The following is a 14,381-nucleotide window of genomic DNA, read 5'->3' as shown; positions in this document are numbered from 1 at the left end:
GAAGGGTAAAGAAAACAAGGCTGCAAATGCTCTTTCTAGGATATTGGAGGATTCTCCTTCTTCCCCCAGACCCTTTACCTTTGACTAAACACACACAAAAAAAAAAAAAAAGATGCTTGATTTCCTTTCCTTGTCCTACGTGGTTAGTTCTGCTAAAGGATAGTTACAAATCTGATTCTGAGTATTAGCAGTTACTCACTGATGTGGCAGCCAACAATCTTCAAAATGATCCGCTACTTTATAAAGGTAAGGTGTTCCTTAATTCCAGTTCTCCATTAAAGTCTTTGGTCCTTCAACATGTTTATAATAGTCCACTTGGGGGTCATTTTGGTTATCTGAAGACTGTTCATCGAGTGCAACATGGTTTCTTTTGGTTTGGTATGAAGAAGGACATCAAGGCCCATATAAAGACTTGTGAAGTGTGTCAGAGAATTAAGGTGGATACTTCTAAACCTACTGGTTTATTGCAACCTCTTCCAATTCTAGTTAAGCCTTGGCTTGATATTGGTATAGATTTCATCACTGGTCTTCGTAAATCTCATGGATTTGAGATTATTGTTGTGGTGGTTGACAGGCTCACTAAGTTTGTCCATTTCATGCCTTTATCACATCCTTACATTTCTGCTAAAGTGGCTTTAGTTTTCATGAGAGATGTGTTCAAGTTGCATGGTTTACAAGAACTATTGTCAGTGATAGGGATGCTACTTTCACTTCTAATTTCTGGAAAGAATTGTTCAAACTTCAAGGGAATGAATTAGCTATGTCATCAACTTATCACCCTCATTTTGATGGCCAAAATGAGATGGTGAATAGGAGTTTGGAGCAGTATTTGAGAGCCTTTGTAGGTGACAAACCTCACACTTGGGATGCTTGGTTGTATTGGGCTAAGTTTTGGTTCAATACCAATTACCATTCCTCTACTAAGATGACTCCATTTGAGGCTCTCTATGGTATTTCCTCTCCTAAGGTCCTAGACTATGTCCCTAACACTGCTCAAGCGGTGAATACAATGTTGAAAGACAGAACTGTTCTTCTCACTCTCCTCAAACAAAACTTAATTGCAGCTCAAGCTAGATTGAAAGCTCAAGCTGACCAATATAAGTCTGATAAGACTTTTCAAGTTGGTGATTGGGTCTATCTTAGACTCCAGCCTTATAGACAACTGTCCCTAAGCATCAAGGGCTTTAACAAGTTGTCCCCTAGATATTTTGGGCCCTTCCAAATTCTGTAGAAACTTGGTCAAGTAGCCTACAAGTTGGCTTTACCTCCTGGTTTTTCAATCCATTCAGTCTTTCATGTCTCTTCTTTGAAAGCTAATTTAGGTACCCACATTAGTCCTATCCCCACTCTTCCACCATTGGATTCAGAAGGCTTCCTTAATTCTGGACCAATTGTTATTTTGTAGCAATGGTTCAAACACCTTAGAACTAGAACTATCACTGAGGTGTTGGTTCAATGGCAGGGCCAGACACAGGAGAATGCCACTTGAGAATCCCTTTACAAGCTTCAACTTCAATTTCCCCACCTTGTTCGCAAGGTTCTTTAGAGGGAAAGGGAGTCTTCTATGATTGTCGTGTGCAAACAGTGTACCCTGTGGACAAGGTCTTTAAAGGGGGATGGAATGATAGAGTTTGGCTATTGTGTTCTTATCAGTGAAAGTATTGAGTTGGAAGTTAAAGTTTGGCCGCTGCATTGATGGTGGATTAGTTAGTTACTTGTGGCAGTTGTATTGTTGATTGGTTAGTTAGTTAGTTAGTTCGAAAGGACTAAAACTGTTTGGATAACAAAATGTACCAATTGTACTCCTATAAGTAAGGGATAAGGCTTGTAACTAGGATATAGATGAAATAACATGATACTTCTACTATGTTTCTCTAATTCTCTTCTTTCTCTATCTCTATCTCTAATCTTCTCTAGGAGGCCTAGTTTCCTCGAAGAACTATTATAGCTAATCTATTGTCTTGATGAAACTGTTGGGTTCCTATCACACTATACCACTTTCAAACACACGTTCAAAAAAGAAATTATAGTTACTGTTTATCTCTAAAGTTTTTCCTTTTTATTTGTTTGAAGAAAAAAAATCATGTTCATTTTTTTTTTAAATCTCACATCACAAGAAGTCCTAATTCTAATTCTGAGTAAAACACCTCCACTTTTTTTAATTAAAAAAAAATCATACTGCTCATTTAAAAAAGAATTACTTATTCTTATTCCTATCTTTCTTTATATCACTACACCACTTTCAAAAACACATTATAAAAATTACATTTTCTGCTTATCTCTAAATTTTATCCTTTTATTTGACAAATAAAAAATATATATATCACGTTCATTTTTTTTTTTTTTTTAATCTCACTTCACAATTAGTTTTTGAAATATTTGCAAAACAATAGCAGATAAGACATACAAAATTTGGAGAAAGAGTCTACTCTAGGAGGGCCCTCAATAACTAGGAGCACCCATCCTCTTCCAGTACGTTCTTACAAAATTGTTCATCTCATCCTCTTTATAGACAAGTAGCCTCTATGCACGTGCATCGTGCGTGCTCAGAGGCTCTTCTATTTTTTTTTTTTTCTAAAAAAATAAATTTCATATATACTAATTTGGGGTTGTTATATTATCCAATTACCAAAAAATAGAAGAGCCAACACAACTGTGTAGAGGTTAGTAATATATAATGACATGTTTTGGAGGCTACATTTGATATAATTAGAATGTGTGCTTGACCTGGGCCAGGCCTGGATTAAAACAATGTACTATTAATGGGTATTAGAGATATGGGTTAAGTTCAATCTGATATTGAAGCCCACGCCAATCTCAAATTTGGGCAATGTACATTAAGATGTTATTGTCCAAGCCAACCTAGTGACCTACTCAAGGAATATTAGTTTGTTTCTGTAGCCTTAATTGCACGTAGATAACGACATTAGTTGTATTTGTTTGTTTCTTAATGAAGATCTCATTCTTTGAAAGAAAGGAAAACTGTTACGAGGAGTCAAGAACTAGCTCTCATGCATAGATTATTACTTTTGAGGTATAGTTGAGATGAGTTTCAGCAAGTTTCATTTGCTCCTCTCCTTTTTTTCTTCTTCCTTTTTTTTTTTTTTCAAAATATGTTTTTTTTAACAGCCCAAACATTCAGTACCATAAAACATCTAGTATTGCAACAATCTTATAAAAGTTTCCATTTATTTAATAGGATTTTCTATTTACAATATTCATAAATGAGTGCAGCTAAAATGACAATATTGTTAAGATCGACCAATTGAAATACACGGAAATATAAAATTCGAATGAGGAAATCCATTTAAAAATATGAGTAACCGCTATTAATAAAAGGAAAATGGAGAAATATTTTATATATAGTTTAGCCATTTTCATAGAAGAGTGATTAAATTTTAGTCTGGTTGTTATCATGCTATAACCCTCCACTTGTATTTAGGTTTAATGTCAAGATTTAATTTGCAATAATTTTAAAATTAGGAGTTCAATTTTTTTTTTTTTTGAGGAAATTTAAATTTTTAGGAGTTCAACCCGAAACTATATAATAAAGAATTTAATTTGAAATAAATCCTGAAGAAAAGTTCTAAGATATAATTTACTCTAAAATTTATTTAGGCATAAAAAAATAAAATAAACCTAGTGTTTGACACTGACACACACAAGCATGCAACAAGAGTAAAAGTATAGTCTCAGGATGAAAGAGGCGCTAAATTCAGAACTTAACATTGGAACTCTAAAAATAACTTAACTCAAATTTTAAGGCATTCGGAGTTTTATTTTCGTAGAAATTATTAAATTTATTGGACCGATAAAGTAGTCTTTGATGATCTCTCACTTAATAAAATACTGTTATTTGTATAAATATAATATTATTTAATAATTTTTTATTTTTTGTACTGATTAGGAAACTTATTCACACATTTATATAAATGATATCATCTCATTGATTAGAAAGATTACGTTATCAATTCTTTTGGTAAACCTAATAATTTCTCCTAAGCGGGAAAAATGTAACTTTGCATTTTCAAGGAACATATATGGTACAAAGAACAATTGATAATTAAACCAAGGAATTTAAGAACCAAGTATGCAACCCTATTAATAGTATTACATAAAAAATTAATAATTTTTGCCACAACTATTCTACATGGTAAACTGTTATTAACTGGCTATTTTTTTCACACAAATTCACAATTTTTTCTTCATTACTCACAGTATGCCGCGTATATAACTGTAGCAAAAATTGTATTTTTTTTTGTTTTTTCGTGGTACTAAAAATTTTTGTGCGACCCGATATGTAGGGATTATTTAAAAGAAATTGATTGGGGAAATCTGTTGGATTAGCTGGGCCCGGGCCTGAAGCCTTTCTTTCTTATAATTCCTCTTCTTTATTATCGGGCTTTTAATATTAGCAGCAACCAGCTGCTCAAAAGTTAAGCGAAAATTTCAACCAGGAATTGTTGCTTCACACTGCTTGATGTGAAATGTGTCACATAAAATTCACTTATTCATGCCACTTATTCACATTTTTTACACATAATATGAAAGAATATGAATTTAATGTGAAATGATGTAAAAAAAAGGTTGGATATGAAACAATCAAAGCCCAATTTCTCACCATCTCATGAATTTCCTTTTTTTTTTTTTTTTAAGATGATGCAATCAGGCAATCAGGCAATCAGCAAAGTCTAATTTTATCAACTGGCGTGAAATAGCTTCGCGGAGCCACAAATTATGCAACCTATTTGACTCCATTTTGAATTTATATTCTGTGGAAAACATTTTAAAAACAATGCATTGCAAGTTTGCAACAAAGAAATGGTGATTGGGACATTGTTATTGATTCCGTTCCGTTCCGTTCCGGCCGGAACGGCCGGAATTTTTCGTTCCGGTATGCAAACCGGTACTAGGATACCCAACGTTCCACCTCGGGCCATTCCGGTCCATTCCGGCCATTCCGGTCCATTCCGGCCGAGATGTGAATTCCGGCCGGTACATGATTTGGCCTATGGAAAAAAAAAAAAAAAAAAAAAAATTTGATGGCTAATATTATGTTATAAATTTTGTTGGCTTATTAGTTATTAATTATTATGGGCTTATATAATGAGTTATGACTTGTTATAAATCTTCTTATTGTTTGATGTTGTATTGAGGTTTAAGACATAAAATTTAAGACTAAATGTTTTGTATTATTTGATGTTTAGTTATTGTCTTGTAAATCTTCTTATTGTGTGATGTTAAATAGATGTTATATTGATGTTTAAGACTTAAGAGTTAAGACTAAATGATTTGTATTATTTGAAATTTAGTTATTTATTTATTAGAATTGACAATTTTATGTTTTACAAGAATATATATAATTTAATTTTTAGGAATCCGAAACACTTTAAAACGGTACGCCGAAATCGGCCAGTATCGAAATATTCCATTCCACTGGACAAACCGAAACGGGGTCCAAAATCAACTGTAACTGTATAAGTCTCCCAATCGACTTATACAGTTACAGTTGATCACATAATAGCTTAAGAAATTCTCTGATCATCCTGTAGAAACTTGCAGCTTAGTATGTGTTAAGTTTTAGACCCCTTAACACAATATGTTTAACCTAATATTAAGTCAAGTTGATTAACAAGTTTGTTAATTAAATCTAGGTTAAACAAATATGTGTAAAACAGATATAATGCGGAAAGTAAATAACACAAAGATCCAATGACCCAGAAAAATATAACCGGTAAAAAACCTAGAGAGGATTTAACCTAACTATCCTCAAGGTAAAAACAGATACATTATGAAAGAATTGAAGTTTGTACAATAAGACTTAAACCACTAACATCCTATTGCTACTTCGTATAGAAAACTTACTACCACGACCACGTGACAGCTCTGAGTCCACGAACTACTTCTTTCCTTGATCCGTTGCAACCACAAGTTCTTCTACTTATGACTTTGAGACACCTCTCAAAGGTTTTAGATCTTCTTGAAAGTTCTTTATGCAGCAACTGAAGCAACCATCAAGTTCTTGATGTGAATCTTGATCTTGATAGCTCTATGTGTATACGAAGGTAAACACTTCTCAGATCTCACAAAAGATTCAACACACAATTTAACAAAGACTTCTAAAACATAACTAGGGTTTTTCCTTTTATACTTAGAGTGAAACACTTAACCCTACACGTCATATGAGCTTACGCTAGTTTGAAAATATTGCAGAAAATTCTTGTTCTGGGAGTTTCGATCAATCGAGTCTAATTTTTGATCGATCGAGCCTTCAAAATTTGACCAATAATTTCCTGCAATTACTCGATTCCAAACTTACACTTAACCAAATTTTGAGCAAGTCTAAACCTAGACTCATTGTTTTGATCATGATTTGCCAACATATACAAAGTGAAGTTCTAATACATTAGTCTTTAAAGTCTTAGAACCTAACAATCTCCCTATTTGGCAATCTATGACAAAACACATTACACGAAATAAAATGCTCACAGTCAAAAACAGCACAATTACACATTATTGCCCAAACTACAATTCAACCTAACTCCTATCTATTAGTTGCAAAAGTAGACAGCAGTTTCGAATGAATTAACCTGTAATACCATGAATAAAAGACAAATACCATGAATAACATCATAATATAAATCATAACCAATGTATCATAGTTTGTGAAACAAGAACATAAACATAAATAAACCAAAAACATAAAAAATAATGTCTCTCCCTAACATATATAATCACATCATATGCTCCTAAATACAATCTACATCAAAAAATATATCATCTCATCAACAAAAAAAAAAAAAAAAAAATCACATCTCACCTATCTATGCACTCCCCCTTTTTGTAACGTATTGCCAAAGGGCAATCAAAACTGATTTGAGAGTGAAGCCGGTGGAGAATCACCTCTAGCATCAGCCAAATCTGCTCATAAGGCCGCAACCTCGTTGATTGTATATATAACAAAAGCTGACCGTACGCCGCCTGAACTGTGAGACACGTCTCCAATATAGTACGCATAGAAGAAGATGATGATGTAGATAGTGGAGGATCCACGACAGCAATGGGATCAACAAACTCCTCAGTTAGAGGATCGCTAGTATGAGGGTCTCTAGATGCATCACTTGTAGACGACTTTACTCTAGGGCGTTTAGAGCTAACTTTTAGCTGAGCAGTCCTTTGCCTAAGAAAGGTGACACCTATAGGAGTGATGATATGAACAAGCTCAGAAGAGAGGAAGTCCTCTAAACCTAAATATAACATAAAACCTATGGATAAAAAACTAGGAAAAACAAACCATGAGATTTGGCACTACTCTTATGAACCTCAACAAGAGAATGAATGAAAAGAGTAGGAAAACTGATAAGAGCATCAGCGATGAGAGCGTACAAAAACGCACATCTCTCAATGGGAATGGTATGTATGTGAGAAATAGGCCAGATGCTATGACAAGAAATCCTAAAGAACAAATAATTAAGTTTAATAAGCTCATGAGTGGTAATCCTAGGATCAGTACCCCAAATAATGGTAGTACCAATAACAAGAGACATGATGTCGTCAAGAGGAGGAAATTATGTATAAGGATATACAGGCTGCTGTACCAAAGGTACATCAAGAGCAAAAGCCACCAGCTCACGGGTAATGACAAACTCTTCACCCCTTATCCAAGTCTTCACATAGTGAATATTGGAATCATCGAAGTGAATAGAGAGGTTTGAATAAAACTCTCTAATCAAAGCAGCTAGAGGAGGATGCTCAACATCTAGAAGAGGCAACCAACCTCGACTCTCAAAGTTCCTACGAATCTCAGGATTAACCTCATCTAGGATAACTTTCCTCTCAGCCCAAACAGACCTATAAATGTTCAACTTCTCACTTCTTCATTAGACTTAAACTAAAATCTAGACCTTTCAAAATTTGAAGAGGAGGAGAGGGCAGTGTTTTTCTTAGCTTTAGTTTTCCTAACCATGACTCTAAGAATAGGGAGGAAAACAAAACAAAAATAAAACAAAACAAAACAAAAAAAAAAAAAAACCAAACAAACAAACAAACAAAGGGCAGATTGCATTAGAAAGGGTTAGAGCACAATGTGTATCAACAAATAACAAACTATATGATGCATGTAATGAATGCACATATGGTGCATGTTCTGATGCACAAAAACTTGTTCAATATTTCAAAATTTACCCACAATTGACTTGAACAAAAGAGTTTTAACCAAAAACCCAAATTTTGAAAAACCCACTTTGCAAAACCAAATCAAATTGATTAATTAACCATTATACTAGTTAGAAAACAACATAAAATAACTTAATCCATCAATTTCACAAGTAAATTTCATCAATTTAAGCTTAATTGAACAAACCCCCCCCCCCCCAATCATGTATATATCATCTAAGTACAAAAACCCATTGATTAATTTTGAACAAAATCAACCAGAAAATCAAAAACCCCAAAAATCTCTTTGTTCGAAAATCATGAAGAAATGCATGAAAAATTTAAATAAATTGAAAAGGAAAGGGTATTTAGGTCTTACCTACACTTGAAGACAAAAACCTTTGAAGATTTGAGGAGGAAAATGACAAAAAACTCTTGGATTGGATCGGTAGAGAGAGAAAAAGACAATAAGGAGAGAAATTTTTTGAAAAAGTGAAGAACATGTGCTGAAAGCCCTTTTTTATTTTTCTTTCTTTTCGAAACTCGATCAGTCGAGTACCGATCGAGTACCAATCGAACCAAGTAGAGAGCAAGCTATAAAAATCAAAGGATTTCGATCGGTCGAAAAACACTTTTGATCGATCGAAATTCTGGAAAACATGATTTTTTGAAAAACAACAGAAGATTTTGCAGAAACCCCTCAAACCAAATTATTTCATGAATGAAATGCATGAGAATGAGTTTAAAAGTTTTCCAAAAATATGAGTTCTACACACCAGAACTTCAAAACAAAATTTCCAATCCTTTTTACCCCAAATTTTCAACCCTTGAACATATTTTGCATCAAATTCATAGAATATATAATCTTGGATGGCCAAGCCGAATTCACACACAATTTCATGTACTAAGTTTAGCAAAGAATAACTTGTGAAGTGTGAGCAAGTAGTAACATCATGAGATACATGTGAGGTGATATGTAGATAGTAATCAATCACAATTTCTACATTATTCATCACGTAAATTTGAAAGTGACTATCACCTAAAGAGTTACATCATATAACTCCTAAATCTCTTAGAAAACAAGCTTGCAACCATTCATTTTTTTTTTTTTTTTGCCTTATCATATTATGTTTTATTTTTGTAAGCATATTTTCTTTTTCTTCTTTTTCTTTTCTTTTAAAGGCAACACCTTATGATTTTTTTGTTTTTGTTTTGTGCAAGTGCTACACTTTCTCAAGCACAAAAACTTTTTAAATGCACTAAGGTGTTTATGATTGGCTAGTAAATAGTGGTGAGATGGTTATTTATGCATTTCTCTTAGTATTTTTTAGTCCTTACAATCAAAGACACGTGACTTCAAAATTAAGATCATGTGATCAAAAACTTTAAACAACTCACATACAACATGCACTACATAGCTAATACTAGCAAAGTGCAGAAAAATAAGTTCATCCAAGCTAAACAAGGTACACAGACATGTTATGCAAAGATAAAATGGCCAATCTTAACTACACATCTATGATATATAATACAAAACACATTCTTCCACTTTCCTCTTTTCCTTTTTTTTTTTGTGGAAAAACAAACAAAAACAACCTAATATGAAATGCATGAATGTAATGCAATGCAAATTCTAGGAACAAAGGAAAACAAGAATCAAGAAAATAGCCACAAAGGATTTTGAATTGAAACACAAAGACCATTTCAAAAAGACTCAATTAGATTGAGTCTTTTGCATCCAAAACTTCTTAGATGCAACTTTGGCTTTGGAGTTATTATTCAAATTAGAATGATGAGCAACTCCAGCATTAGAATAACGGTTTAAAGCCTTTACCAATTCACTAATAAGTACCATAGGATCTTGTGCTTGAGGCACAGATACTTTTTGCTTAGTTGCTTGCTTAACAGCTTGCAACTTGAAATAGTTTGGGTGAGTATGCCCAGCTTTTCCACAAAAATGACAAACCCACAAAGGTCTATCATGCTTCTTACCCTTAGGTAAATTAGGATTCTTAGGCTCAGACTCTTTAAGATCAACCCTAATCTTCCTAGGAACAGGAACCTCTTCTTTTGTTTTGCAACTTCTATCTTAGATGGTTCAGAAGAAGGAACAAAGTTTCTGGAATGAGTTTCAGATACAGGGATGCTATCAACAAATCCTAAGAACATGAACCTTTTCTTTAGGTCAATAAATCAAGTTTAGAACTAGCAGACCTATTTGTTTATTCTCTAGCAATAGACAATTCTAATTCTAGGTTCTTAATCTTATCAAGCAACATATAATTTTCAGCCTTCACCTTATTAACCAGTTCATTGGCATCAAGCAAAATTATCAACAAGTTTTTCTTTTCTTTTTCAAGAATAGCTATCTCTTTTAGCCTTAAATCAACACTCATTGCATTCTTTGTAGCAACCTTGCACAGCTTGTTATAAGTTTCTTGCAAGTCAGTACTCTCCGAGAGTTCCCCATTAGAAGGGTTCTCTTCAACCAGATCACTTCATTGACTACAGTAGTAGCTGTGAAAGCAAAAAAATTTCCATCTTTATCACTTCCAAAATCATGATCAGAAACTTCACCATCACTAAGGGTTACAGCCATAGCTTTGCCCTTTGATCTTAAGAATGTTGGACATTCTAATTTCACATGACCATACCCTTGACAACCAAAACATTGTTGACCTAAAGAATTACTAGAAGATTGACCAACTTTTTCTTTTGATTTTTCAATATTATTGATTTTAGTTGGTTCATTTTTCTTAAAGTTCTTAGGTTCAACATTGTTTTTACCTCTCGCCCTTCTATTGTTATTTTTGAGAAAGTTTCTAAAATTCTTGGCAAGGTATGCAATCTCTATAGAAGAGAGTTCATCATTAAATCCATTATCATCAACATCATCTACTGACTTAAGGGCCATTGATTTGGATTTGTTGGTTTTGGGTAAGTCTAACTTATAGGATTGATGAGATCCTACAAGTTCATCAACATGGATGGAGTCCACATTATTGCTTTCAGTAATGGTAGTTACTTTGGGTCTAAAGTCCTTAGTTAAGGATCTAAGAATCTTCTTAATAATCTTAGGTTGATCATAAATTTCACCTAAATTAAATGAAGAATTAACAATATCATTTAGTTTAGCATAGAATTCATCAAAACTTTCATCCTCAGACATTCTAATGCTTTCAAACCTAGTTGTTAATTGTTGCAACTTATTTATTTTAACTGCCTTTATGCATTCATGCACAGTTTGGAGTGTTTTCCAAGCAGTATGAGCAACCTCAACATTCAAGATTCTCCTTAAAATCCTTCATAGAAACAGTATTAAAAATAGCATTCATGGCTTTGCTATTGAAAGTGACTGCTTCTTTTTGAGATGTTGACCACTCACTAATAGGAGTAGTCGGTTTCTCCAATCCGTATTCAACAGAATTTCACACTCTCTCATCTATAGATTTCAAGAAGGCTTTCATCCTAACCTTCCAATAGGTATAATTATTTCCATCAAAATATGACGGGATCACAAGAGAGTGACCATGTTCCATGACAACAAGGGTCAAGGATCAACTCGTAGATCAAGAGATCTAACACAAGAGCTAACCCACTCTGATACCACTTGTTCAGTTTTAGACCCCTTAACACAATATGTTTAACCTAATATTAAGCCAAGTTGATTAACAAGTTTGTTAATTAAATTTAGGTTAAACAAATATGTGTAAAACAGATATAATGCGAAAGTAAAGAACACAAAGATCTAATGACCTAGGAAAACCTAACCGGTAAAAAACTTGAGGAGGATTTAACCTAGCTATCTTTAAGGTAAAAACAGATCCACTATGAAAGAATTGAAGTTTGTACAGTAAGACTTAGACCACTAACATCCTATTGCTACCTTATGTAGAAAACTTACTACCACGACCACGTGATAGCTCCGAGTCCACGGATTACTTCTTTACTTGATCTGCTGCAACCACAAGTTCTCCTACTTTTGACTTTGAGACACCTCTCAAAAGTTTTAGATCTTCTTGAAAGTTCTTTATGCAACAACTGAAGCAACTATCAAGTTCTTGATGTGAATCTTGATCTTGATAGATCTATGTGTGTATAAAGGTAAACATCTCTTAGATCTCACAAAAGATTCAACACACAACTCAACAAAGACTTCTAAAGCGTAGCTAGGGTTTTTCCTTTTATACTTGGAGTGAAACACTTAACCCTAAACGTCATATGGGCTTGGGCTGGTTTGAAAATACTGTAGAAAGTTCTTGTTCTGTGAGTTTTGATCGATCGAGCCTTGTAGAATTTGACCAATAATTTCCTACAATTACTCGATTCCAAACTTACACTAAACCAAACTTTGAGCAAGTTTAAACTTAGACTCATTGTTTTGATCATGGTTTGCCAACATATATAAAGTGAAATTCTAATACATTAGTTCATAAAGTCTTAGAACCTAACAGTATGTATCATATATTCTTCCATCAAAGTTCCATAAATATACATTCCCAAACACATAATTTTATGCAATAGACAGATGTTGCACTATGCAATTATCACACATACATTTACAGCATAGCAAGATGCCATTTTGAAGAGTCACCATACATCAAAAAGAGAGAGAGGGAGAGAGAGAGAGTCACCAAAACTCTCAGATTTTACAAGGTTAAAATTCTTTTCTTTATTCTTTTTGGCCAAGCTATATATAATTTCTTTTCTTTCTTTTCATTTTTTAGTAAGTCCCCCCACCTCCTCCTTTCTAGTTTCTACGAACTACAAGTTTTAATGACTTTGAATTTAATCATTATGGTATATAGATTTGAAATAGTTTAATCCTAACAATTCGGAGGTATAAATTATTATCACTAACACAAGTTATTAACAAAAAATAAGTAGAAAAATACTATGTACATAACATTTTCAAAACAAATTTTAAGTGGCAAATTATTATTAGTAGACAAAAAAGTAATTTACATATTCATAAACAATGAAAGCTATTGTTGAGGTGAATTAAGTGTTACATTTAATAAGATTAAACTACTCTTTCAAATTTAGTCAAGAAAACAAAGAAAATGTAACTTGAGTTATAAGAAATTAATTAGGGTGAGTACGCATATACAAAGATGCCCTTCTATTAAGACTTAAGAGTGAAGTATAAGTACGTGATGTGGTCAAACTGAGTCAGCATAGACAAGCTCTGGGTAGAAAAGGGTAGTAATGATTAATTGATTAGTAAAATGTGGCATGAAAAATTGCAATTCACAAAACCCGCGATGTTCTCGTTGTGCTTGCAAATGGTCACAGCAATCTATGAGACATAGCACCAATATTGTTTGGAACATGCAGTGATCAAGTATTGTCTCACACACACACACGCTCTCTCTACCCCATAAAAATGTGTCATTAAAAAATTACTATGAGACTGAGTTTTAGGATCATGCGCAAAGGAACCGCACGCGCACTGACTTGACTTGTTTGCCTTTCTCTCTCTTTGTTTGAGTCTTAGCAGAGAAGTTCTGCTCTTGGTTTCTGCTGCCAAAACCATCATGTTTTCCTCTGTACCTAATGCATATTGTAATGCAATGGTTTATTATGAGTGGTGTATATGCAAACATTTTTGTTCAGGAGCACTGAGACACTCTCTTATCGATATTTTTGTCTTTCACACCTTTGGTCCTTCTTGTAATCTTGGATCTCCCATAAACACTTTTGATCAATTCCCCTTTCTGTTTTTTAAATATTTTCTATTGGTTTTTAATTTTCTTGAAGCAAACATTCTAGGATACAGCTTCATTAATTAAAACCAACAGGTTTGGCCATGACTTGCACGGGGTTCAATTTTGTATACCACAGGTGCTCTTTATGGGACCCACCCCTTACTGTCAATCTTTTTATTTCAATTTCTTTGTCTCATGCTTTTCTAATGGATGATGATCTTCTTGAAATTGAAATGAAAAATAAGTCTCATTTTACAGTTAAGATTTTGGGTTTTGTAGTTGTATAGATGTTTCACTATAGTAATTTTTTAATTACAACTACATAATTTATATATATGACAGCTTTTCAAAGCAAATCAAAATACATGTAGACCTTGAAGAACCTTTCAAGAGTGTGCAAACATCTCATTCCAGTGTGTTGCCAATGCATGCTATGATTAGCCAGTATAAAATAGTTCCATTTGCCCCATATTTCTAATTCCTAGTTGTTTACAAGTTCATATCTACTAATTTCGTTTA

General features: G+C 33.5%; 1 protein-coding gene across 1 annotated transcript; it reads left to right on the top strand.

The window, feature by feature from the left end:
• Positions 1–760: 760 nt before the first annotated feature.
• Positions 761–1,405, top strand: LOC142605926 (uncharacterized). The gene is made up of 2 exons (XM_075777351.1): positions 761–1,120; positions 1,232–1,405. The coding sequence occupies exons 1-2, from the start codon at positions 761–763 to the stop codon at positions 1,403–1,405; spliced, it is 534 nt and encodes a 177-aa protein (XP_075633466.1).
• The last annotated feature ends 12,976 nt before the right edge of the window (positions 1,406–14,381 follow it).

The sequence above is a fragment of the Castanea sativa genome, chromosome 8 (genome assembly GCF_040712315.1).
Source record: "Castanea sativa cultivar Marrone di Chiusa Pesio chromosome 8, ASM4071231v1".
Classification (NCBI taxonomy): domain Eukaryota; kingdom Viridiplantae; phylum Streptophyta; class Magnoliopsida; order Fagales; family Fagaceae; genus Castanea; species Castanea sativa.
Note: the sequence above shows the minus strand (reverse complement) of the source record. Positions and strands in the feature narration are given on the sequence as shown.

Bases quoted from the DNA above. Each gene is read 5' to 3' on its own strand.
- LOC142605926 (XM_075777351.1), top strand. From the start codon at position 761: ATGTCATCAACTTATCACCCTCATTTTGATGGCCAAAATGAGATGGTG. The intron at 1,121-1,231 runs GTTGGTGATTGG...CAAATTCTGTAG, and splicing joins AGTCTGATAAGACTTTTCAA to AAACTTGGTCAAGTAGCCTA.